The following is a 27,066-nucleotide window of genomic DNA, read 5'->3' as shown; positions in this document are numbered from 1 at the left end:
AGCCTGCCCAAAAATGGACATCCAGCAGACTTAGACTGGGATCACTAGCTGCAGGTACACAGGATGGATCATTTGAGGCTGGACTCTACATCAGACAGGTGAATGATGGAGGTCAAAACATCTGGTTGTTGCCAAAGGGTTGTGAATCAAAGGGTGTTCCCCTCTGGAGAGGTTACCTTTTGTGTGACACATCTAGATGGACTGATCTGCCATTTCCCCCAAACCATGGTAGTTCTTCCCCCGGGAAAAAAATCCTTTGAACTCCTGGAAAATTGCCTCTGGAGGACCCTATAAAATGCCCATTTGGGGCAGTTCCAATTCTGTCTCGGCAGGACACAGACAGACAGTTAGCTCAGCTTAAAGTTCCTTAGTCAAGAACCCAGGATGGATGACTAAGGAACTTTTAACTGAGCTAGGTTTTAAACGGAACATGTATAAGAAATGGGGAAATCACCAAAGAGGGATCAAACAAATACTGTAGCTAGCATGTGTCGGGATGAAGTCAGAAAAGCTAAAGCGCAGAATGAACTCAGGCTTGCTAGAGAGGTTAAGAATGATAAAAAGGGCTTTTTTGGATATGTCCACAGCAAAAGGAAGAAGAAGGAAACGGTAGGGCCACTGCGCGGAAAAGATGGCAAAATGCTAACAGAAGACAGAGAAAAGGCAGAATTACTAAACACCTTCTTTGCCTCAGTCTTCTCAGAAAAGGCAAAGGGGCTCAACCTGAGGATAATGGAGCAGAGGACAGAATAGGGGAATTTCAGCTCAGAATAAGTAAAGAGATAGTAGAGGAATACCTTGTTAATCTAAATGAATATAAGTCTCCAGGACCAGATGAACTCCATCCAAGGGTATTAAAAGAACTGGCAAATGTCATATCAGAGCCATTGGCAATAATCTTTGAGAACTCCTGGAGAACAGGAGAGATCCCAGCCGACTGGCGGAGGGCAAACATTGTCCCCATCTTCAAAAAGGGGGAAAAGAGGATCCAAACAATTATCATCCAGTTAGTCTGACATCTAAACCAGGAAAGATTGTGGAGCAGATCATTAAACAGAGAGTCTGTGAACATCTAGAAGGCAATGCCATCATCACAAAAAGTCAACATGGGTTTCAGAGAAAGAAGTCATGCCAGACAAACCTAATCTCTTTCTTTGATAAAATTACCAGCTTGGTAGATGAAGGGAATGCTGTGGATTTAGTATATCTTGATTTCAGTAAGGCCTTTGACAAGGTTTCCCATGATATTCTTGCAAACAAGCTTGTAAAATGTGGGCTAGACAAAGGAACTGTTACATGGATCTGTAATTGGTTGACCAGCCGAACCCAAAGGGTGCTCAACAATGGCTCCTCTTCATCCTGGAGAGAAGTGACCAGTGGGGTCCCACAAGGCTCTTGACTCCTTGGCACATGTCCCCAGCTGTGTGCTGAGCCAGAATCTTCTATTGCACACTCCCGATCGGAGCTCCATGCCGGACCCCAGTGATGCATTGCCCAACCCTCTGAATTGCTATCGGCTACTAACTTTTACATCGCGAGCTGTTGTCTGCGTGTGTGAGCAGGTGTCTTTGAGTGAAAGTTGATTTCTACTTACTGTTGTTGACATGGTATGCTGTGTGTGTGTGTGTGTGTGTGTGTGTGTTGAGAAACCAGTATTTTAGTAGAAAACAGTATGGCAATAGAATAAAATGGAAAATAGATGCCAAACTCTGTTTGCCTTTCTATAGTTTAGTAAGAAGCCATAGTCGTCTTGTGTCATCTTGATTAAAATAGAGAACTGGAATGTAATAAGTGGATGATGGGGCTTAAAACTATGAGGCCTAATGCCAACATGGGTAATGCAGTGGCACCTAGATATGGCTAGTTATGGCTGGTGTCTTAACATACCTCTCTGTGAAAAGGTACCTTCCTTATTTTTTTGAGTTGCTAGGCAATGCAAGATCATTATGGGCTAGCAGCATATGACCTGCTTAGTATGGATGTTTGTGGCCTTCTCATTAGTGGCACCGTACCTACGTCGAGATAGGATGCTCTGAAATTATCACATGGAAAAGTATATATGTATGAATGTTTGGTTCATTTCTTTTGGGTCAGTCTGTAAAGGGTAGATTTGAATTGGAATTTCACTTGTTGACGACTTGAAAATTATAGTACTGAAATGTATTGAGAGCCAAGGTTGCTATTTCAGGTCATGTCAAGTCCTTGGCTTTGGAATGCAATGGCCCTGAATTGGTTCCTGCTTTAAGCTATTATTCAAAACAAAAGGATGTAATACAAGACAGTTGGAGACAGTGAAAGAAAAACATATAGATACTATTTTGATTGATGGGTACCCCATAAGGGATAGAGACGCATGTTATGTGCAATATTAGAGTATCCAATGTATATACAGGGGTGGAAATGTTTAATTCAGAGGTAATCAATGAAATGTAATTTTTAGTTTTCTTTGTTCAAAGTACTATAAAATTTTGGTTCACTTTGGAATCGAGGCCCCAGTAATTTGGATGCATTTCCTCTGGGAACGCTGCAGCAAATAAACTATGTTTTCCTTTCCAATCAGTTCCAGGTCTTCCTGCTAGTTCTGATAAATATTATGGTTTTAATCTGCAACAAGTCTTTTTGGGTTGTGAGACCGCTGGCCCCTATTTATTGCAGTTAAATAAATCTTTGGATTATTTCCCCTCCTGTGTGGAAAATTGGCTTACTTGCACCTGGGCAGGGACTTTATCCCTTCTTGGATAAAACTAATTGGTTTGGAATCTGCCTCTGGAGTTCTGGGTCTGTAACCAATATACATAGGGTAAAAGTCCCGGCTTCAGTTACCCTTGTCCTCTTGCTGCTTCCTATTGAGCTAAGTTAATTTCCCCCATTGAAGTCAGTATGTGGGTAACAAGGATACAAATTTAATATAATTAGGGTGAAATGGCTATGAAGAAAGCCATTCTTTGGGTGGAGAAAGCAGTCCTCAGGCTCCTGGAGGGGCCCCGGGATGGTCCACCTTGTAAAGGAAGTGGGGGACCACCTCCTCCAGACACAGAAGCAGAGGGACTTCTTTCATCAGCACCTTTTTTATTAATTAATATGCATCATAAATAAAGAAATAAATAAAGGCTAGACACCCTGTTCTAACGCCAGAAATACAAAGTAAATATGGCGCCATTCCCACAAGAGGCATTTATGTACACGCAGGAGCAAACGTGGCATCATCCTCAGCAGGTCCTCTCTGAAGGTGGCCCAATGGGGGGAGGGAAAGTCAGAAAAGGACCCCCCCCCCAAAAAAGACTCCTGGAATACTGCCTGGCAGGCTTTCCTTGTGGTAACACTGTCTGCTGACTGCAGAGAGGAGGAAAAGAAGGCAGTAAATGGCCGGAACCACTCCATCTCTTCATGCCACCAGGGAATGCATGGTACACCCCCTTCAAGAACCTCCTCCCCAATTTATGGCAGGCAGTTCCCCAGCACTACCCCCTCCCCACATGCTTCTGACTGGGGGGCCCACTTCATACCCCACGCCACGCCGCTCCACCCACCCCAACCCACCCTTGGGGTCCTTCTGTTTCTGTGCTGTTGGGTTGTTTAAAGACTCCAGGACCCCAATGAGAGACTGGGGGGCACTGAGTGCAGTAGCAATGCTCTGCCACCTGCTCCTGTGCCCCTCCATCCCCCCATTTTCCCTTCTGGGGGTGACTCCCACAGACCAGCTACTTCTAACACAGAACGGTTGTCAGTTTCTAGCTATCAACGATATACAGAGAAAGAGAGAGAGAAAGGCCGAACTACATCCCCCAAATCCCTGCAGCTCCCCATCCTCCTCCTGGAGCCAGAGATGCTGGAGAGGGTCCTGTGCCACTGCTCTGCCCATGGTCCCCTGTGAACAGCCACAGCCCAAGACACGAGGAGGTGTTAAGAGGAGGTGTTAGCAGCAAACACTACAAGACAGTCCTGAGCTTCTGCCTGCAATCACTAGAAGGCAGCCATTCCCAGGGGAGAGAGAGAGTGTGGCCCCTCCACATGGGGAGCAACGCATGCTGGGAGTTTCAGTTTGACATCAGCTGGACCATCATGGACAAAAGGGGAATCAGCAACCATGTCCATCCTGCTCACAGTCAGTGTGTTGAGTCCTGGCAGCAGGAATCCCAAGTGCCGGAGGCAAAGATCAACTGAGGAAGAGGAGAAAGAGAGGAGAGCTGTGGCAGAGGAGCATGCATACTGGGGTGCCCCTGGCAACATGTCGAGAGCCCTGACCACAAAGTCAATGAGGCAGCCAGCCCCCCCCCCCCCCGAGTCAGAAGAAAGAGGAGTGGGGCGGAGAACAGCTATAGCAACTGAGTTTCCTTTGCAAGGAGAGGCCGGAGGGAGAAGGGGGGAGGCATGTCCATCTGTCTGTCCATCTGGGCTCAGTCCACTGGCCCCCATCATTGTCTTGCTCCATGGGTCTGTGCTTCTCCAGGGTTCACAGGAGGAGGAGGGAAGTGATTGGCATCAGTAGTCCTCATCCTCCATGTGGGTGACATACATAATGGGCACCAGCCCGCTCTCGGCTCCTCGGCCACACCGCAGCCAGTCGGCGTCCGCCTTGCCCAGCACGCGCAGGAGGTCGCCCTTCTGGAAGCTCAGTTGTCCAGCCTCAGTGGCAATGTGGTGGCAGAGTGCCTTCACCTGGCTTGGGTGGGGAGAGGGGAGAAAGCAACAATGTCACAAGTGGGTGAGCCCAGGGAGATACCAGGAGGGTCTGAGGAGGCAAACGCCCATCCCATGCCCTGCATGCTGCCAGACTTCTTCTCCTTGGGGGTGGCCTGAGATAACAGAATGCTGGACCCCTCATCTGGCTGGCCCTTGGGGGGTCTGACTCAGCCTTAGGGCTCTCTCCAGCACAGAGAAAAGCTGCCTCTTCCCAAGTTGCAACCCTAGGGATGGAAAGCTGGAAGGCTGGAAAAACAGTCTGGGATCATCTTTAAGACCCCCTTACCCACCACTCACCCCAGTTTGCTCTAGGACCAGCCTTTGCAGAGTATAACTTACTTCTTCAGAGGCACCTTCAGATGACCAATGTTTACACATACACAGGGCAGGCAACAGGAATGAACAATGAGAGGCAAGATGAATGGAGAACAGTGGTTGCTTAGTATCGTGGAAATGATGTAGGTGGACATTAGACAATGGTCATTGTTTGGTGTTGTGGAAAGGATGCCAGTGAGGACACCCAAGTGTCAAAAAAGAGATGAGCTCACATGTGGGGCAGAGAGGGTCTTTGGCAAAATCCACTGGAAGCAGAGAGGAGCATGAGGACCCAGGGATGGCCACATCCAGGCTTGATTACCCACTTCTCTCCTCTTTCAACGCTTAACAACCCACACTGTTAAGAGCTTGTCACCCCATCACATTTCTTTTTGCACTTCACCACACACATACTCCAAGTGTAGAAACATTTCTCTACTGGGATTTTACTCTGTGCCTCCTAAGAAAAGTTGTAGCCCAAAAGCTGGTGCCTAGGACCCAAACTGGCTTGCAATAAATCGGGGTCCTTAGAACAGTCTCCTTCCTCTAATTCCCTCTTTTATACTAAAATTCATCCCTGGGATAGTGGGGAGGTTCTGGCCCAGGGGCATCACTAGCGGGGTGCAGGCTGCAGCAAGGGAACACCCTAAAGAGGGGGATGATGGCATTGCTCCCCAAATATCTGCCCTTTGGAAGAAATGAGCTGTGGCTTTCACCTGTGTCCCTTTAAAATGCTGAAGAACTAATGTGAGTAGGATGAGGCTCAGTGGGAGGAGAAAAGAGATTTTTTAAAATCTTCTTTTAAAACATCACATCTTACCAAATTTTCATTTTAACCACATGCAACTATCAACCTGTAAACAAATTCAGGATGTACATATGATATTGTAATTTAAAGGTATAATTTTAATTTTGCTAGTTGCTTATGTCACAACTATTGCCATTATATTCAGTGTATTGTTTTGTAGTCTTATTTTTCTAGAGTTATTTTAATGATGGCTGTTAGTTTATATTTTGCTGCTTTTTGATTTTAGATTGTACACCGTAGGCAGATTTTTATCTGTATTTTGGTATGACTTTGTAAAGAGCTGTGTAAAAACTACAGCGCTATAAAGTTAAACTTTAATAATAATACTAATAATAATAACAACAACAACAGTAATATATGGGAATTACAACTTACGAGTAACATTAGTAAAAACAAACATGAAAAGGATCCTGTCTGGTGTGGTATGGGAGGAGGAAGTCAATGGGGAGAATGAGACCATAAGTTACCAAACCAAGAGGTAGGTACCAACCCAAGTGATGCCACTATTTAGCATGTCTGAGCCTGGGCAGAACAAACGGAGGGGACCACCCAGCTACCACCCCACTGTCTACCTGAGCCTCAGTAACCACCTCACTCACCATGGCATCTCCTGGGCAGTGCTCTTGTCCAGCTGCAGCGGCCGGTGCTTGGGGCGTGAAGGGGGCAGATCCGGCGCCACCCTCTCAGGCTCCGAGGCGACCTCTCTCCACACACTGGCGCCAACAGTTTGGGCCATCAGCTGGAAGACAGAGCGATCCAAACTCAGCCAGCCGGAGGGGAGCCTGGAAAGAGATCCAGTGGTCAAGCAGTGCAAGGGGCAAAGCAACCCAATCGGTGCATCAGAAAAAGACAGAAGGACTCTAATAGAATAAGTCACATTTGCCTATGTCTCCTCCACCATTCCCTCCAAAACTACCCACTCTCATAGCCCGGGTCTGGGCTTTCTCTAGGGAAGTCAGTACGAGGTTTTGGGAAGAGTGGACCACACCGGGTGACACCTCAGAGCGGGGTGGCCATCCAGTGGGGCAGTCACTCCCATCTGTCCCAGGATCCACCTGGCCACCCCATCTACCAGTCAGCCAGGGCACGTCTGCTGTCCATCAGCTGCGGCTCCTGATAAGGTGCTACTGCCAACTGATAGCTCCTTCCAGGTCAGTAGGGCTGCCGGCTGAGCAGGGGAAAGTCTGTTGGGTGGTGGAAGCAACCACTGGTGGGAAGGGGCTATCTTCTGGGTTTGGCGGGGCTGCTGACTGGGCAGGAAAGAATATCCCCTCACTTCGTCAATCGCTCAGCAGCCCCGGCAGACCCAAAGAGGCTGCCGGCCAGTGACAGCAACCCACTCCTCCAAAGAAGAAGACTGCACAACTCAACATGGCAACATGGGTTGCAAGTGGAGTTCTCTATCCTTACCCTAGGTCTGGGCCCAGGGTGATGGGTCAGTTAGGAAGCTGGCCAGGACCACTGACCTCTTCTAAAAGGGCCTTGCTTTGTGAAAAAGCCAATGTGGCCACAGGACTGCTCAGTTTCTTTAGTGGGTGAGGGACCTCTTATCTACAGCATCAAAACTGGGAAGCTGGGAGGTTACCTTTCTTCCAGCGGCAAGTGAAAACATTTCTGTTCCAGCAGGATTTTAGGAATCAGCTGCAATGGGATTTTAAATAGGGCTCTTTCCTGTAGGTTTTTATCTTCCACATTTCTTTGGTTTTTCAAATGGTTTTAATCCTACAGTTTGTGTAATTGCATTTTTAAAAGAGCTTTTATATACTTTTACCTAAGTTTTTGTATGTATTTTAATCTGCATTTACAGTGGGCCCTTGTACAGTGGCTGCTCAAGTCCCATGGATTGGTGTCCCTTATATAAAATGGAAAATCATGGTTTGCTATTTGGAAATTATACTTTTTCATTTTTCATTTTTGTACAAATTTACAAACTATTATCTCAATATACATGACTTACATGCCACTCCATCTTTGCATGTTCATTCTTTAACTTAAACATCATGTTTCTCACATGTAATTTAAACAATAAAGTAAATTTGACTTTTATTCTCTTGCTCTTAAATGAATAAATGAAAATAAATGCTGTATTCTTTTTTGTACAAGTAACTTCCATCCCACTGTCTTCCAAAGAGGTCTTTTTAATGTCTATTCTACATTTACTCCAATAAATTATACCTTCCATTTTGTCCTATTGTCATTCTTCTCTTCTATGCCTTCCATTACTCACTTAGGTGATTTAGTTTCTTTTTATTAACAGTAGAGTCTTATAAATTATCATTATATTCCTCTTTTTTTGCCAATTATGTACTACACATTCCACAAATTATATAACATGTATTTTGCTTTATATTACAATATACAATTGCATAATCTATTACCTAACATCTCTTTTAGGTTTGGATAAATATAAAATTAAACTATAACTTAGATATCATATTATATCTTAATAGCCACATGCATGTGCTGTAATTATAAGTCGGCAAATCAAATTAATGTTGTAACCATAATCTCCACTTGAATCAGCGGATAAGAAGGGCCTACTGTATTTTAAACTTGTAAGCCACTGTGGCAAAAACACAGTACATCAATCACTTGTTTGTTTGTTTATTCATGGGGTTTATATCCTGTCTTTCTTCCAAAATGGAATTCAATGCAGTTTGAAATAATTTAAAAAGATAAGACTAAAACATTAATTACAATGTTAATGATAATGATGCTGGTGGGACAAATACTCTGAAGGCACTGGGTTCCTTCTGATCTTGGAAGCTAAGCAGGGTCAGCATTGGTTAGTATTTAAATGGGAGACCACCTATGAATACCAAATGCTGTAGGCTCTGTTTCAAAGGAAGGAACTGGCAAAACCACCTCTCAGTGATCCTTGCCCAAATAAGCAATGTGAAAAATGCAGGAGATTGCCGTAAATTGATAGGTAACTTGAAGGCACACACATACCCAGTAAAACAGGCATGGAAACAATAGTCAAAAATATTCCCACCAAAATGATCCAAAAAATAGGTTTTTGAAACACTAAGAAACCCTGATGAGAAGAATCCTGGACAGACAAAAACCTATGCAGCTCAGCATTCAGGGCACCAAATTTTCACATGGCTGTTTTGCACAGAAAACACATTTTCTATGAGGAAAATAGTATTTCCATGCAGAAATATTTACTGCACAGAAAAACATCTTACTCAGAAAATAAAAATGCTGTTTTCTGCCCAAAAAAAACACAACCCAACAACAATGTGCATTGTGAAGTCAAAGGCTTTTATGGCCGGCATCCATAGTTTTTTGTGGTTTTTTCGGGCTATGTGGCCATGTTCTAGAATCTAACAATGTGCACATTTTTCAACGAATAAGTCCCAAATTGCACATAGGCTACAAAAACCATGTGGCTTTCAAAGTCTTCCATGCAATGGGGGGCGGGGGGGGTTGCTACATTTAGATGTTGCTTCCTTTCAGAAGCAATTAAATGAAGGAGTCTACCCTTGGTGCAAAACTGGGTGAGCCTGACCTGCCTGCTTGGATTACAGCCGCATGAGTTGTTTCCAGGCAAGACTTCTTATTCTGCAATCATCCTGGATCAAATATCATCCTGATATTTCTTTGTTTTGTAACCCATTCCTATTGGGGATTTTTTTATCCCTGAACTTCATTGTCTTTTCTTACCACCAAAATTTAAATGTAAATTACCCCTCAAAATTAAATCTATTAAGAAGGGAGAGATGGACCAGTTGCACAATAGGCTTCAGAGTTTTCTGGTTCTCTCTACAGCCAAAGATTATTTGGGAAATGCCCAACATTTCCCAAATATTCTTGCAATTCAGCAATAGCAGCTGATGCTCCTGAAGTTTTACCATTCTTCCCCTTATCTCCGAAAACTGTGCATTTAAAAAAAAAACACTATTCACAGTTCAGGACTTATTCCGCGCAAAAAAATTAATAATGCATGTGCTTCTTCATGCAGAAAACAGAATTTATTTTTAATGAAAGAAAACTTGTTTTCTGTGCAGGAAACTTCTTTCTGTATAGAAATATCATCTTCTGCACACAAACAAACCATACTTTTTTGTGCAGATTAAGAGAATGTTCTGTGAATATTCTTGCCTGTCTTGGGTTCCCCTTGTTAGGGCTTCATGGCAATCACAAGACCAGTTTTTGGGACATTTCCCAAATATTCTTTCCATCTCCCTTTCCCTCTGCCCTCATAGAATCATAGAATTCTAGAGTTGGAAGAGACCCCAAGGGCCCTGATCCAGTCCAATCCCATTCTGCTATGCAGGAACTCTCAATCAAAGCATTCCTGACAGATGGCCATCCAGCCTCTGCTTAAAGACCTCCAGAGAAGGAGACTCCACTAACTCTGAGGGAGTGTGTTCCACTGTCAAACAGCCCTCACTGTCAGGAAGTTCCTCCTAATGTTGAAGTGGAATCTCTTTTCCTGTAGCTTGCATCCATTGTTCTGGGTCCTGTTCTCTGGAGTAGCAGGGGGAAAAAGCTTGCTCCATCCTCAATATAGCACCCCTTCAAATATTTAAACAGGGCTATCATATCACCTCTTAACCGTCTCTTATCCAGGCCAAACATCCCCAGCTCCCTAAGTCATTCCTCATAAGGCATGGTTTCCAGACCCTTCACCATTTTAGTCACCCTCCTTTGGACACGCTCCAGTTTCTCAACATCCTTTTTGAATTGTGGAGTATTCTAGGTGGGGCCTGACCAGAGCAGAATATAGTGGCACTATTACTTCCCTTGATCTAGACACTATACTTCTATTGATGCAGCCTAAAATCGCATTGACCTTGTTAGCTGCTGCATCACACTGTTGACTCATGTTCAACTTGTGGTCTATTTGGACTCCTAGATCCCTTTCACACATAGTTTCGTTCAGCTAGGTGTCCCCCATCCTATATCTGTGCATTTCATTCAAATGAAATGTTGAATTTCATTTTGTTACCTTTGGCCCAGCTTTCTAACTGCCCCATACTCAATCCCAGGCCTCCATGACACAAGACATCACTTTAAAAGGACTCAAGGACCCCTCTTACCTGTTGGCATGTTTAGGATCCTTGGGCACCTTCCGGGAACCAAAGAGGTGACCCCACTTGGGCTGGCTGTTCTCAGGGACACTGATACTGATGCCTTTCTCTGCCAGGGCCCCTCCTGGTTTCCGGGGTGGCCCGTCCTCCTTCTCCTTGGTGCGTTTCAGCTCCGTCAGCACGGAATCTGGGGGGCTGCCCATCCAGGAGGGACGGCTCTTCTCCTTCTTTGACTCCTCCTGGGCCGAAGGCTCCAGTTTCTGCATGGGTCCTGCATCCACTGCTGGTGCCCCTATTGGGGGCCTGTCCTTGATGGGCACTTCCGTGATGGGGCAAGCTTCGGCCCCTTCCACTACTCCTTCCCGTGGCGGTGGGGGTGGCCACTTCTTGGGTTCTGCTGACCTGGCTGTGGTCACTGCCTTCTTCCTCCGCTCGTAGCGAATGAAGCGGGCACCCTCAGCTGAGCCCTCAATGTAGACCTGGGAGCTCTGCATGAGCTGGTACCACCAGCTGGCCTGTTTGTCCTTCTTCAGCTCCTGAGGGCCCTCCAGAGCCTTCTGCTGTTCTCTCTTGGGCGCTTCCTCCTCCTCTTCCTCCACCTCGGCTTTCTTGGTCCCTCTGCAAGGAGCACCCACCCCTTTGACTCTCCCTGTGGTGACCATGGTGGGGGCCATTTCCTCCAGCGTCCTCTTGCGGTCTTTGGGGATGGGATCCTGTCCAGCCGGCCCCCAGCGCCCTCCGCTGCATCCCTCCGTGATGCTCTGCCCTTGGGTCCGCATCAGCTGGAGGGTGGAGTGGGCCGACAGCAGGAGGTCCTGCTTGATGCGGAGAAGCTCCTTCTTCTGTTGCTGCTCCTTGCCCATCTGCAGCAGGTGGTGCTCGAAGAGGAGGTCCAGGTTGAAGGGCAGCAGGGAGAGGGGCTGGAGAAGGAGCAGCAGCTCCTCAAAGAGGCCCTGGCAGACCCCATGGGAGAGGGAGAGGAAGCCCACCGGCTGGTAGTGCACCTGCAGGATGTCTGGGGAGGCACAGAAAGAGACACAGGTGGGTCCAGGAACTAGAGACCTCAGCCAGAAGGACCACCATTTCAGAAGGACCACTGTTTCAAAAGGAACACCATTTCACCTCGCTTTGTTACCTGGTGAAAAGGACACACCAGGTAGGTTGCTCCTGGGCACCACTGGTAATGGTGCCAGGGTCTCCTCCACCCTGGAGGGTGCTGGCTCTGCATACAGAACCTCACCCATCATCCCTTGCTTCCCACATTTGAGAGACCAGGGACTGTCCCTTGCTTTGAACAGTCTCTGCATCTCATCCAGATCCATGCCCAGCTAAAGCAAAGGCCACTGGACAGGACAGGACGTTGGGACCCAGCCTGACCTACCCTCCCTGATCATAGAGCTTCACAACCTATGATGGCCATAGAAGTGTTCTGATGACTTCTTGGACTGGAAACCAACTGGCCCCTGACACCAGGCAGATGGGTTCTATAGTCCTCATCAGCACCATGGCAAAACATAACAGGTGTTCATGCATACAGAAGTGGCAGGTATTGGACTGAGCAAGTCAATCTTCTTGTTAGCCACAGTTCTTTGGAAGGGAGATGGGGTTGTTCCTGTGCAGTTGCATTTCCTTGCTCTGGGTCTGCCCTATACAACTTCCTCCCCATTCCAAATATACACAAGGGGATCTATCTTCCTGTTTTTCTTGCCCTGCTTAGTGGGGGGCAGGGGGTGGTGCAGACCTAGCCAGAGGACCCTCTGCCCTTGGTTTTTGTTGGAGGGCAGGAGAGAGGGAGGCTGCTCCTTTCCCCCGGGGAAGGAGGCAGCAGGAGGCCTGTTCTTTGAGCAACCTGCTTTCAGGAACTCTTATGACTGGGTTTCCAGCTACAGTGTTGTGGCCAAGCCACAATCTGGCTGCCTTTCTGGCTTCCCTCCTCTTTGGAAGATTGGCACTGTTTTCCCAGTTCAGCCTCCAAGCCCACAGTCAGGGAAGATGACCACCATTGGGGTGGTGGGGTCCTCCACTGAGACTGCCTGGCCACAGTCTGTTCAGTGCTGGCTCCCTTTCCTTAAGGGGGAGCTGCTCTGGTTGCAAGATCTCACCTGCCCACTGTACCTGCCAGGTGCTCTTACCTTCATGATTGTAGAGATGGTTAAACCAGAACTCTAGAGACCGGATGCTGGGGAGAAAAAAGCCAGGGGAAAGAGTGAAGACCAAGGGGCAGCCTAGGCAGCTCCCTACTATGTGTTCTGTACACACACACACACACACACACACACACACACACACACACACAAACACTTTGTGTAAACAGAGGACCCACCTGAGAAGAAGAGAGTTCAAGTTTACCAACAGTGGCACAAACTCAGCAGCTGATGACAGTGTAACATTTCTCAGTTGAAACACACTAAGCAATTTCTGGGAATGAAACCATCCTGAGACTCCATCTCTCCTTGCCTTCTGCTTTCCCCAAGGCCATGGACCAGTCTTTTCTCCACAAGGGTCTCAAATCTCAGACCCATCACCTTTTCTTTTCAGCTTCAATGGGGGTGGATTTGCAGCTATTGGACCACCACTAGACAAATGTGGCCCTGGACCCAGTGGGAGGAGGTCCGTCCCTTCCTCCTTCCATTCATCCACCACCGTCATGCCCCCTACTTTCCAGACCCTGTTACCCAAGAGCCCTGACTTACTTGAGGAGCCCAAAGATGAAGGCGTTGAAGCGCATGGTGTGGCTGGTGAGCTCTGGGTACTGGCTGACTTTGCCATAGAGGCCATGCAAGATCTTGGTGGAGGGGCCTGTGGAGAAAAGGAGGAGATGGAGAAGGATGTGGGGTCACACACAGATCCAATGAACAGGCCAAGGGATCTGGGCCCTGAGAGAAAGAACCAGAAAGGCAGGGAGCGCAACAACCCCAGATACCAAAACACAGTGGCTTTAGTGTCAGGGATGCTCCCCAAGGGCTGGGAAGTCAAGCAGAGGAAACACTGGCCTGGAGACCGAGGAATGGACATTGCTCCAGGCCCCCCTTATTATCAGGGTCACCCCATCCCTTTTTGGCTTCTTATTCCAGAAGAGCTGGAATATTCCAGAAGAGTTTGGGAATCACTGGGTTAACCAGTCCGTACCCCCCAGCAATGGCTGGTTGGCTGGTGGATATTTGGGTTCTAGTTAAAAGCAAATTCAATTGTATTGTCCTGGAGTTGGCCCAGCTTTGGCCTGAGCTCCCTATAGCTGAGGTTTTAGGGAGCAGGAGAATCGAAGAGGAGCATGGCAAGGAGAGAGCTGACCTCATCCTCCCAGCCAGAATCCCTGCAGAAATGGGGTGGGTATGAAATCCCCAAGGATTGCCTCCCCTCACACACACACACAGACTGCAGATCAACTGGGCCATTCTAACTATGGGCATTCTCTTTCTCTCCCCTCATCAGCTACTACAAGTAACTCAAGACTTGAAGGAGAAAGGATTTTCTAACTAAGTGTGTTTCCCTGCATATGATCCTGGACAACTGATGGCTACAGAATGCCCTGCAGAGTGCACAGATGCTACAGAATACATCCTCCACAAACACATCTCCTTTTCCTCCTCTTCCTTTTCACTCCATAAACATTTAGAGCCCTGCTTCCCTTTCCAGTGCCCCCCTCCTCTTCTGGCCTGGCAGAGACCCCCAACTCAGCTGTGCTATAACTTTTATTTTATAACTGAAAAGGCATTTTGCTTTTCTTTGTGGCCAACGTCTTTGGCAGACCTTGCCATTCACTGCCCATGCATTGAAGCAGTTCAACAGGATGCCTGTGTGGGGTGGCAGCAGTGAACCCCTTAAAAGAGGCACAGGGTCAGCTATTGGCAGAACAGTGAGGGGCACCCCCTACCCCCAAACCCATGGGCTACCTACCGAGCTGAGTGGAAGCCTCCACGACGCTCCACGGGATGTTCCTCCTCTGGCCGATGATGACGTCCAGCACATAAGCTTTGAGTCCATCGCTCAGGATGTCCCGGATGGCTGGGCACAGGTACTTCAGGATCAAGTGCCCCACATTGGGGCTCACAGAGCTGTTCCCCAGCTTGGCCTGGAAAACAGAGGTGAGGCAAAAGATGACATTAGGGCTGCTTCACCGCATGCCCTCTCTGGTCTGTTCCATGCCAGAACCCCCCTGAGAGGGCAGCAGCTCCTGGTACATGGTTCATCTCCATTCATCATGCCCTTTCCCCACTTCTTTCCATTTACTGGTGGGTTTCCTGAAACCCCACAGGCCAGGGGAGGGGGGCTGAGGTATGGTTGCAAGAATTCCTCCACTCTTCTTGCAGAATCCTAAATAATCCCATTCAGACCGAAGCAGGAAAGGAGGCAACAGAATGAGGGGTGCAAGTGAGCTCACCTGGCAGTCAGGTGGCAGAGAAAGTAAAGCCACTGAAGAGGGGGAAAGGGAGAACCCACGAACTCTAAACCAAACAGCACTCAGCTCCTGCACAGAATTGGGGCCCATGAGGCCCTGGGGCCACGCCTGAGTGGCACAGTACCCACTTTGCATGCTGAAGGCATCAGGTCTCTCTCCCTATCTCTATCTCTCTTATCAAAATATTGGTGTGTGTGTGTGCATTCAAGCTGCCTGTCAACTTCCTAGGTTTTTTTTTTCTTCCTAGGGTTTTCATAGTCATACTCCAATGTGGTTTTCCCAATTCCTTCCTCTGAAATGCAGCCCTCACAGCACCTGTTGTTTGTTTCCAGTTTCCCATCCAAGTACTAACCAGGGCTAACTTTACTTAGCCTCCAAGATCAGACACAATCGGGTGCCTTTTGGGTATTTAGGGTATCACACTGATATTCAAAGAACTCAGGATGGCCAACAATAAAATCAATTTTTAAAATTTGTATCATTACAATGGAAAACGATAATTTGCAAATCATAAATTAAAAGATAACGTACAGTGTAAAAGTTGTAATAATGTCCTGTAAAGCTGTTAACTGTAATAGCATACAGTAAAACATGATTTACAATCTAAACACACATCAGCCTATGTTTTTTGTTTGTTGTTGCGTGCCTTCAAGTCGTTTCTGACGTGAAAACATGCAGGGGTAGCTGTGTTGGCCATTTAGTAAATTCAAACAAAAATCCACCAAGCAGCAATACACTGACATGATTTGTTCAGAGTGAGTTTGCCATTGCCATCCTCTGAAGCAGAGAGTTTGTGATTCGCCCAAGATCACCCAGTGGGTTTTATGGTCATGCGGGGAATCGAACCCTGGCCTCCAGTGTCCTAGACCAGCACTCAAACCACTATGGCATCCTGGCTCCCCAGTCTATGTTAACAAACTGTTAATAACAAAAATGGAGGCGTGTTACAGACTGCCCAGAACGGGTGGTCTGCCGCTGCCACCATTTGCAGTGCGGAGGAGCCCCAGAGTCCAAACTGCATGGCTCCTCCACGCTGCAAAAAGAAGCCCCAAAATGGTGCATCTCTTTGCGTTGTGGTTATCATGCCGCAAGGCTCCAATGTCGCACTCGCGGCGTGATTTGTGCCATGCGATTTGCGGACGCAACGCATCTGCTACGTCAAGATGGCGGTGCCCGTGTGGACGGGCATCGCCATTTTGTACGGACTCGGTCCATATTAGGGTTGAGGGGCATCCGGAAGGGACGCCCCTTCTCAACCCTAACATGCTCCTTCCTAACCCTAGCACGCCCCTTCGGCATGTCTGTAACGCGCCATAGTAAACTAATTTAAGATGCATTCAAACAGTTGCAACTATGCAATTGTAGAAATCAGATAAAATCATTACACCCTCCCCTGGCCTGGTTTGTTTTAACTTGGAACCAAAATGAAGCCAAATTCTGTGCCAATTATGTCTCGATGGAGATGGCATTCCCCAACCAGTGTGCCAGAGCAGAGAGCCCCCTCCTGCCTCCAGTCCTTGGCCCCTGAAATTAAAAGGCTCAAGGAACAATGATCTTGGCCAAGAGCTGCCAATGGCACTCATGGCAGACCATCCTGAGCCAAAAGGATCCATCAACCTGGAAAGGGGTTAATAGGGAAAATTCATAAGATTATGTTAACAACCCAATTTAGAGTGGCCAAGGGACTGACAATGATTTATTGATAGATACAGACAAAATTAAAATTTGGCTACAAGAAAATATTAAAATTAAAAATACAAATGTAAAAGAACAACAAATGAAAATGACTGGAAAATGGTAGAAGATGCCACACCAATTAACATTTGTAAATGATAAATTCCAACCAAAACGTTGGCATGGATGTGGAGTGGAAGGGGATTCATATCCATATGTGGTGGCAATGCCCATTTGTTCAAGAATTTTGGAACGACATTGAGGAACAAATAAATATAGCAATAGGGATAAAGATAAAATTAAGCAAAGGAAATTGTTTAACTCTTAATGTAAGGGAATTAAAATTGGATGGTAATGAAAGACATGTAACAAAACAAAGTTTAAAAGCTGTCCATGCAGTGATTGCTTCTGGATGGAAAAAGAAATCTAATTGGAACAAGTCTTTTTTAAAAATATATATAAAAGATTATATATTATTTGATTTCCTTAGGGAAACATGACTTAAATATATTGGACATAGCAAGAAAGAATCATGGAGAGATAAATGAGAAATTGTGGGTTAGGAAAGTAGGAGGTAAAATAGGGTATGAAGGAGGAAAAAATATAATGAACGATATTTTCCATATCTCTGAAAATGATTGTTAATTTAAATGGAATGTATATCCTCTGTTTGGGGGGGGAGTATATTATGAATCATATAAAATGTACTATGTACTATGTAAATAATAATGAATTTAAAAAATAATAATAATGGGCGATGCCAGAAACCGTTGGCCAGAGCTGCCGTTGCCACTCACAACAAACTGTATTGGGCCAACAGGACCCACCAGCCTGGCAGCATATGCCGCCCTGCAGAAAGGAAGCCACTCTGACCTTTGCTATATTACAAATGACATCCCCGCAGTGTAAGGTCACTATCATTTCCCTTCCACCCACGGGGACTCGAGGCTCTGAAATGACCCATGGCAAAAGGCTGGATTTGAACTCAGCTCCCTCCATCCCGAGACTATTGAGTCATCATCAGGCTTCTCACCAGCTGCTTTAATAACATGGAGATGTAAGCAGCTTTGCCCTGCTTGCTTGCTTGCTTGTTTGTTTGTTTGGGGTTTTGTTACAAGGCAGGGTGGGATGTATGTTTTAAAATTTCTGTTGCTAAATAATAGAAATATAATCCCGAACAGCTTTCCTTAGACTTAAGCCCAAGAGGCAAACTCTCAGGCCCAAAACAGGAGCCGGAAGATGTCTGACCGAAAGGGTTAAGAGAGGCTCAGCCAGTCTGCAGTTCCTTCCAGGGCTGCAAATCCTCAGGATTACTATAAATAAACAAGACATAATGCCCCTCCAAGCTGGAAGGAGGGCATCTTGAGGAAGAGGGCCAGGTCACACTGCTCCTGCCTGCTGACCGCTGCCAACCGTCTTTCCAGGAACAGGCAAGCCAGTGGCTCCCGCTGAGGACCAGAAGGGGCTCCAGGTGGCCTCCCTAGAAAACAAAAACCAGCCCCAAGAGACCTCTGTGTCCCCCCCCCCCCCCCCCCCCCCCCCCCCCACACGCTGCCAAGCATGGGGTCAGAGAGAGAAACCTTGTTGGGAAATGCCAAGGCAAGGGCTCTGCTTGGAGCTTGCATAGCACTGCCAGAATCACGGAATCATGGAATCCTAGAGTTGGGAGAGAGCCAAAGGGCCATCCAATCCAACCCCATTCTGTCACACAGGAATATAAAGTCAAAGCCTTCCCTGTGACCGATGGCCATCCAGCCTCTGCTTCAAAGAAGGAGATTCCACCGCCCTCTGAGACAGTCCATTCTACAGTTGAAGAAGTCTTACCATCAAGAAATTCTTCCTAATATTGAGGTAGAATCTCTTTTCCTGTAGTTTGAATCCATTGCCCTGTAATCTTTTCTCTGGAGCAGCAGAAAACAAACTTGCTCCATCTTCAACATGACATCCCTCCAAATATTTAAACAGAGCTATCCTATCACCTATTAATCATCTCATCTCCAGACTAAACATACCCAGCTCCCTAAGTCACTCCTCATAGCACTTTGTGGTTTCCAGACCCTTCACCATTTTGCTGGCCCTCTTTTGGACACACTCCAGCTTATCAACATCCTTCTTGAATTGTGGTGCCCAGAACTGGACACAGGATTATTCCAGGTGAGGTCTGACCAAAGCAGATCTCCTGCTCATGAAACAGCTCAACAGTTTGGATCCAGAGATCCAGAAGGTCCCAAGACATTTTACGCCCCAGTCTTCTTCCTGGGATTTCAATGTGCCTTTGCCCAGGAAAGAGTCATGGAGGATTTCTCCTCCTAAGCAAGAGCAAGGATGGACACCTAAAGGCTGTTCTCAGGTGAAAGCAGCTGGCATTGCAAGGCTCCCCAAGACTGACACACATCTCTGCTTTAGAGGATCAGCTTTATTGGTGACAAATGAATGCAGCAAAGGGCCTAAATAATCTAAAGGGATCAGATCCCATCTGATCCTGGAAGTTAAGCAGGATCAGCTCTGGTTAGTACTTGGATGGGAGAATACCAAGGAACACCAGGCACTGGAGGCTCTGTTTCAGAGGAAGGAACTGGCAAAACCATCTTGGCATATTCTTTGCCCATGAAAACCCTAGGAAATTCATTGGGTCACCAGAAGTTGACAGGTGGATTGAAAGCACACGCACACCAATTTTTAAATCAATAGATAAATATTCATGCTTTCCCTGTTTCAGAGGAAGGAACTGGCAAAACCAGCTCTGCATAGTCCTTGCCTAAAAAAGCCCTGTAAAATTCATGGGGTCACAGTAAGTCAAAAGGCACACACACACCACAAACACAAACACACACGGATGCAGCAGGTAGTCTACAGCAGAGGAAAGCATGCCAGCTCTTGAGCCCATTGGTTCCAGTATCCCTTTAGGGCAGGTGCCAGAACTGGGCTCTTAGGCAACAAATTCAACTTAGGATCAACACTCCAGATCTCCATAGCTGTTTAAATAGGCAAGTTAAATGGTCCTGAGCTGGGTGCACCATTCCCTCTAGGCTGAGGCCAATGGAAACGGCAGCTCCAAGTTGCAGAGGACAGAATCAAAGAAAGGATATGGAGAGGCACAGGTATGACCCATCTGCCAATCTAACAGCTACGAGAAAAGTACCAGCACGTTACTAAAAGTAAAATTTACTTGCCCTGGAGATTCTCAGCTGCTGATCTATTCCCAGCCTTAAACAGTCAGGCTAAAGTGAAACGCTGTTACAGGCCCATATTTGTGTGCATGCACACACACCCTCAAGTTGCCTGTTGATTTATAGAAACCTCATGAATTTTTCATAGGTTTTTTTTTAAGGCAAGGAATGCTCAGAGGTGGTTTTGCCAGTTCCTCCCTCTATAGTCTTTATTTATGGTCTCCCATCCAAAGACTCATCAGGGCTTAGCTTCCCTGATCAGATGGGATCTGGTGCCTTGTGTGTGTGTGTATGCCTTCAAGTTGCCTGTCAACTTATGGTGACCCCCTGAATTTCACAGGGTTTTCTTAGGCAAGGAATCCTCAGAGGTGGTTTTGCCAGGTCTTTCTTCTGCAATATGACCTACAGCACTTGGTATTCATTGATGATCTCCCCTCTAAGGATTGAAGAGGACCATGCTTAGCCTCCAAGATCAGACAGGATCTGGTAGCTCTGGGGTATTTAGGCCCCTTATCTCACAAAATAATTCTTTCAATCCCACGGGACACTGTTAAATGTTTGCCCATTGTGCTGGCAAGGACTCCTGAATCCATCTGCCTGGCAACAGGGTTCAAACCCACTATGGGAGGGCCCCAGATTCTTGCAAGAGCAGACCCTGGAATTGACCTTCAGACCTCAGTGAGGCTCTGGTCTCAGGGATGCCAACCTCACCCCTGCCAGTTGTTCTTCTCCTGCACAACTGGGGGCCCCATTGCCACAGACCACTCGAGGTGCCAATGGGACTGCTGCCTTTGCCCAGCAGAGGGGCTTGCTGGAGGTGGGCCGAGAGATGATCCTTTGGAGAGTGTCCAGAGGAGGACAACCAAAATAGAGAAGGGTCTGGAAACCATTAACCCCTATGAGGAGAGACCTAGGGAGCTGGAGGTGTTTAGCCTGGAGAGGTGACATGACAGCCCTATATAAGTATTAGAAAAGATGACATGTTGAGGATGGAACAAGCTTGTTTTCTTCTTCTACAGAGAATAGGAAACAGAGCAATTGATTCAAACTACAGGAAAAAAGAATCCCCCTCAACTCTAGGGAGAACTTCTTGATGGTAAGAGCTGTCCTACAGTGGAAGATGTTGCCTCGAAGTCTGGTGGAGTCTCCGTCTTTGAAGGTTTTTAAATAGTGTGGATAGCCATCTATCCGGGATGCTTTGATTATGAGTTCCTGCATGGCAGAAGAGGGTTGGACTGGATGGGCCTTCTTGGGGTCTCTTCCAATTCTATGATTCTATGATTTTCCCCAAGTCCCCTGAGCTGAGACCCAGCTGCCAGGACCCTTGTTGGGAAAAAGCTGGGATATAAATTAAACAAATGAACAAGGAGACCAAGCAGGGAGAAAACCAAAGGGCAAAGCAGACAAAGCAGAGAGAGAGAGAATCTGTGTGTCTGTGTGTGTGTCAGTGCTTGTCTCACCTTCACCCCAGGATCTCGGCTGGTCCCAAAATGTGCCACAATCAGATCCACGGCCATGTTGATCGCCTTGACGAGACCTGGAGGGAGGAAAGATAGGGGAAGGGGTGAGAGGCCTGGCACAGCTGGACAGAGCAACCTCAAAGGGTCTTGCTGGTATCATCATCATCATCATCATCATCATCATCATCATCATCATCATCTTTATTTGCATCCCATTTCCCTCCCACAATTGGGCCACATAGTGGCTTACAAACTAAAAAGCAATATGATTGAACATATACAAAAATGGACATTAAAATAGAATTTACCTTCTAACATTTGTCCCAAACTACAGCATTAGCAGAGAATGTTTCCAAAATTTTATTTATGTCTCCATGAGAAATGCCCCCAAGCATCCAGGAAGAAGTACAGGCTGCGCCTCCCTTATCCAAAATGCTCGGGACCAGAAGTGATTTGAATTTTGGATTTTGGAATATTTGCATATACTAAACACAGTGAGGTACCTTCGAAATGGGACTCTAGTCTAAACAGGAAATTCATTGATGCTTCATGTACATCTTATTATACATATAGGCTGAAGATAATTTTATATACAACATTTTAATTAATGTTGTGCATGAAACTAACTTTGGGTACACTGAGCCATCAGAAAGCAAAGATGCCACTATCTCAGCCACCCATAGACAAAATTTTGGAGAGAGAAAGCGACAGGGAAAACCAAGCTTCATCATCCATCCTCCTTTTCCAGCCTTTAAAGAGCTGTCGGTTCATTTGATCTCACAAGAGGGCAGTTGGGACACTGGCACCAATCCAGGGGCTGAAGAACCTTGTCTTTTCCTTTCTTTGCATGCAGCCCTTGGAGGTGGACTGGGGATATGGTGCAAGGGGAGGAGGATTCCCACCCTCTCTGCCCTCCCTGATGCCATTTCCCTAGTAGTAAATGCCACCACACTGCTATTATCTGCCAGGTGCAGGGAACAGTGGGGAAATGTGGGTCTCTCCCCTTCCCTGCAATGCCGAACTAACTGCTGCAAGAGAAGCTATTGGTGGTCAATGGATACAGCAAAGAAGCACTCCAGTCCTTTTTCAGATGCGTCCCAGTATCCTCTAGAAGCAAGAGCTAGAATCTGGGCCCCTAAGCAACAACGTCTTGCCTGGATTGTCCCATGGACAATACTCCATATCCCCATGGCCAGGTCAGGGGTCACCTGAAATGGGTGTACCCTTCCCCATGGCAGGCCAATGGAGGGATGGATTCCCAAGGGTTATAAGGTAATATAGAAGCAAACCAAGGAAATCAAAGTGCACAAGAGAACTGTGCAAACAGGTTGCTACTCACACACACCACACACACACACAAGTCTCTCCCAAGTTGCATATCTTCTCCCAGCCTTAAATCACCAGTCAAAAGGGAAACTACCCAACAGAGCCTGCTAAACACAAAGGAGCCCTTTCTTTGCCACAGGATACCTGCTAACCTTTGGCCAAAATAATAAGGACCCCAAAACCCATCTGCCAGGTGGAAGAGCCAACTCTTTACATCATCATGCTTCCACCCTTTCTCCAATCTCTCTCTCTCTTTTTCCCAGTATGGGCCTCAAGGAAGCTCACTTCGTAGGTTAAGCACAAAGAACAGATAAGAACCTGGGGCTATAATTTGAAAAAGTCAAGGGCATTTAAGCTGTTTTAAAATAGGGCTGGAGAATCATAGAATCATAGAGATGGAAGAGACACCTCAAGGGCCATCCAGTCCAACCCCCTGCCATGCAGGAATTCTCAATCAAAGCATCCCTAACAGATGGCCATTCAGCCTCTGTTTAAAGATATCCAAGGAAGGAGACTCCACTAATAATAATAATAATAATAATAATAATAATAATAATAATAATAAAATTTATTTGTATCCCGCCCCTCTGAGAACAATCAGGGCGGCTAACAAAGTTAAAAATACAAAACATATAAAATCCCTGGTACCCTCCCCTCCTTAAAAAAGTATTAAATTCCATGCAATATTTAAAAAACAGAACAAAAAACAACAACAAACAAACAAACATACAAGTTAAAAACTGACCAGAAGGTCAAAAACATCATACCAACAAGCAACCAGTGGGAGCAGCAGTATCTTTCCTAGGAAGTGTGTTCCACTGTCAAACAGTTCTTACTGTCAGGAAGTTCTTCCTACTGTTTAGCTGGAACCTTTTTTCCTGTAGCTTGCATCCACTGTTCTGTGTTCTAGTCTCTGGAGCAGCAGAAATCAAGCTTCCTCCACTCTCAATGTGATACCAACTTCAAATACTTAAACAAGGCTATCATATCACCTCTTAATCTTCTCTTCTCCAGGCTAAACATCCCCAGCTCCCTGAGTCTTTCCTCACAAGGCATAGTTTCCCGACCGTCCACCATTTTGGTGGATCTCCTCTTGACACGCTCCAGCTTGTCAACATCCTTTTTAAACTGTGGTGCCCAGAACGGAACACAGTATTCTAGGTGAGGCCTGACCAAAACAGAATAGAATGGCACCATTGCTTCCCTTGATTAAGACATTATACTTAGATTGATGCAGCCTAGAATTGAATTAGCCTTTTTAGGCAGCATCACACTGTTGACTCATGTTCAACTTGTGGTCTACTTGGGACTCCTAGATCCCTTTGACATGTAGTTTCCTTAAGCCAGGTATCTTCCATCCTATATCTGCGCATTTCATTTTTTCTGCCTAAGTTTTGTTAGTTTTGACCCAGCTTTCTAATCTATTACGGTCATTTTGAATTTTGATCTTGTCCTCTGGGGTGTTAGCTATTCCTTCTAATTTGGTGTCATCTGCAAACTTGATAGGCATGCCCTCTATCCCTTCATCCAAGTCATTGCTAAAGATGTTGAATAGCACTGGGGCTAGGACAGAACCCTGTGGGACCCCACTGGACACTTCTCTCCAGGGTGAAGAGCAGCCATTGTTGAGCATCCTTTGGGTTCAGCCGGTCAAATTCACCTAACAATTGCATTGTCTAGCCCACATTTTACCAACTTGTCTGCAAGAATGTCATGGGGGACCTTGCTGAAAGCCTGAAATCCATATATGCTACATCTATAGCATTCCTTTTGTCTATCAAGCCGGTAATTTCATCAAAAAAGGAGATCAGATTAATCTGGCATTCACCTTTTGTGATTATGGTATTGCTTTCTAAATGTTCACAGGTTCTCCGTTTAATGATCTGCTCTAGAAATTATGGGTCCCCCACTAGACTGCAAGTCCCAGTAGCCTTAGCCAGAGGAGCCGATGGTGAGGAATGCTGAGCTTTGCAGTCCAACAGGGGGCAGACTACTTGATTCCCATCCCTGGCCTGGAGCAGACTTCCTTTTTAGTCTCTGGCTGCAGACAAAATTACCATGTGCATCAACAGCCCCTCACAAGCTTTCTCCCAATGCCTCCCACCCTGACTGGGACCAGTGGGAAGAAGAGAGGGACTCAGGACCCTGAGAAGGCTGGGGTTCACCTTCATTTCCCCCCATTGCCAGGCTTTGGGGAAGCCATGGTGATGTTGCACCTACCCTTCTTCTGCAACAGGTCGATGGAGATGGATTCTGTGTTCCCATCTGGGGAGAGGCAGAATTCAGCTGGCGGCTTTTCAGCCAAAGAGAAGTAATCTGGGAAGAAGTCAGAGTAGTTGAGCTGCAGCTGTTTCACTGACTGGCCTGCAAAGGGGGCAGAAGAAAGGAGGCAGGTCAGAGGCTGGTCCTCAGTAGCAGAAGAAGGAACACACACAGCCGGGTTGTGGGACTGGAAAGAGCTGTCCAGGTGTACCCGCCCCTTTTCCCGCCGGATTGGGGCCTCAGTGGCCAGAGCGGCAGCCACTGAGGCCACAATCTGGCACTTTCTGGGCTGCGGGGAAGCGGCAAAAGGCCGCTTCCCCGCAGCCTGGAAAGGGGTGTCCCCTTTCTCCCTTGCGTTGCTGGGAGCTCCTTTCTGCTCCGCCCAAAGAGCGCACTAAGTGCCCTGGCGCGGAGCGACGACATCACATCCGTGCCGCTCCATATAGAGGCGGCGCAGTCGTGACGTTGTCATGGCAGCCCCCATGTGGAAGGGGCGCCGCCATTTTGTACGGACTCAGTCCGTACTAGGATTAGGGGGGTGCGGAAGCACTGCCCCTTCCTAATCCTAGTACGTACTAAATACGTACTTAAAGGCCCATTTGTAACGGGCCTGTGTTTCCCCAGAGAAAACGATTGGCAACAAAGCCTCTGGGTGCTCAGACAGCCCTGGGGCAGGGGCAGAGGAGCAGGATTAGATGGAGCACAATTCACACATAGACACATACACAATACAGTATGCCAAAACACCTGCGTAAGTTGCAAGGTGCCTGGCTCTAGACCACCACCACCCCAGGACCAACAGGGATGTTCCTCTCAGGCACAAAAGTCCACAGGGAAGGAGGGTAGTTTTGTCACATCAGTTTTGAACACAAAAAGCATACAGTCAGCTCTCCCTATCCACTGACTTTTTATCCATGGACTCAAGCATCCATGACTCAGAAATATTTTCTGAAAACATAAATTCTAAGAAGCAAACCTTGATTTTACCATTTTATATAAGGGACACCTTTTACTATGGCATTATATTTAATGGGACTTGAGCATCCATGGATCCATGGGACCTGGAAGCAAATCCCAGTGGATACCAAGGGCCCATTATACTAGTAAAGTGCAACAGATAGGTAGGTACCCTGCATAAACACAGACACACTCCCAAACTGGCATTTTCACCAGCCAGCACAACCTTATGGGAGAGTGAAATGAAAATGAATGAAAACCCAGGTAACTTTCCATTATTTGAAATAAAGCCTACTGTGGAGAAAAAGGGGGCAGCAAGATTGGGAACAGAATCCTCTGGGTGCATTACAAACAAGTAAGTTCACCCTGGAAGTAACTGAGCATTTTAGTCTGATGCAAAAATGGCTGCATTCAGTTCAAGGTTGCCAAAATGGAATGCATGTTACCATGATGCTCCGAGGTGGCACTGTTGGCTAATGTACACTACACAGCACATCATGGATACGGAAATGAAAATGAACATGCATGAACATCAGTGGTGCATTCAGTCACATATCTGGTTCCTGTTCATTGACACGACATTGACCTTCAAAACCAAAGTTTGCATTGTGCAGTGAAAGTTTACGCTACACAATACTGCAGTGTCATATTGTTCCTGTCTGAGTATTCTCGGGGGGGGGGGAGACAAACAGCCCGGACTTGAAATGAGAGCCCCCAACTGGCGGGGATGCTAACTGGCCCCATGCGGGGGAAGAAAGGGGTCAAACCTCAGCCCACTCCACCTTTCCAAGGTTGCTCCATCTTCCATGCAATTGCTCTTCCCATAAGAAACCTCACACACATTTAACATTTAGTTAAAAAGAGAAGTGATTCAACAATGGATCAAGGGCCTTAAAAATCTGTGGACTCCTGGAGGCTCTGAGATAGATAGATAGATAGATAGATAGATAGATAGATAGATAGATAGATAGAT

The 27,066-nt window shown here is 46.6% G+C and overlaps 1 protein-coding gene across 8 annotated transcripts in view; it reads right to left on the bottom strand.

The window, feature by feature from the left end:
- Positions 1 to 3,052: 3,052 nt before the first annotated feature.
- Positions 3,053 to 27,066, bottom strand: part of RUSC2 (RUN and SH3 domain containing 2) — a 73,750-nt gene continuing 49,736 nt past the window's right edge. For all 8 annotated transcript variants that reach the window (XM_042452279.1, XM_042452275.1, XM_042452276.1 and 5 more), the window contains 8 exons: positions 25,095 to 25,238; positions 21,549 to 21,625; positions 14,743 to 14,917; positions 13,539 to 13,644; positions 12,978 to 13,024; positions 10,855 to 11,860; positions 6,406 to 6,588; positions 3,053 to 4,663 (listed from right to left, as the gene is read on the bottom strand). In XM_042452279.1, the coding sequence (XP_042308213.1) occupies positions 4,483 to 4,663; positions 6,406 to 6,588; positions 10,855 to 11,860; positions 12,978 to 13,024; positions 13,539 to 13,644; positions 14,743 to 14,917; positions 21,549 to 21,625; positions 25,095 to 25,238 (1,919 nt within the window). In that variant the 3' untranslated portion in view covers positions 3,053 to 4,482. The remainder of the gene's footprint in view (positions 4,664 to 6,405; positions 6,589 to 10,854; positions 11,861 to 12,977; positions 13,025 to 13,538; positions 13,645 to 14,742; positions 14,918 to 21,548; positions 21,626 to 25,094; positions 25,239 to 27,066) is intronic.

This window comes from Sceloporus undulatus, chromosome 2 (assembly GCF_019175285.1).
Source record: "Sceloporus undulatus isolate JIND9_A2432 ecotype Alabama chromosome 2, SceUnd_v1.1, whole genome shotgun sequence".
Taxonomy (NCBI): Eukaryota; Metazoa; Chordata; class Lepidosauria; order Squamata; family Phrynosomatidae; genus Sceloporus; species Sceloporus undulatus.
This window is presented reverse-complemented; position numbering and strand designations above follow the sequence as displayed.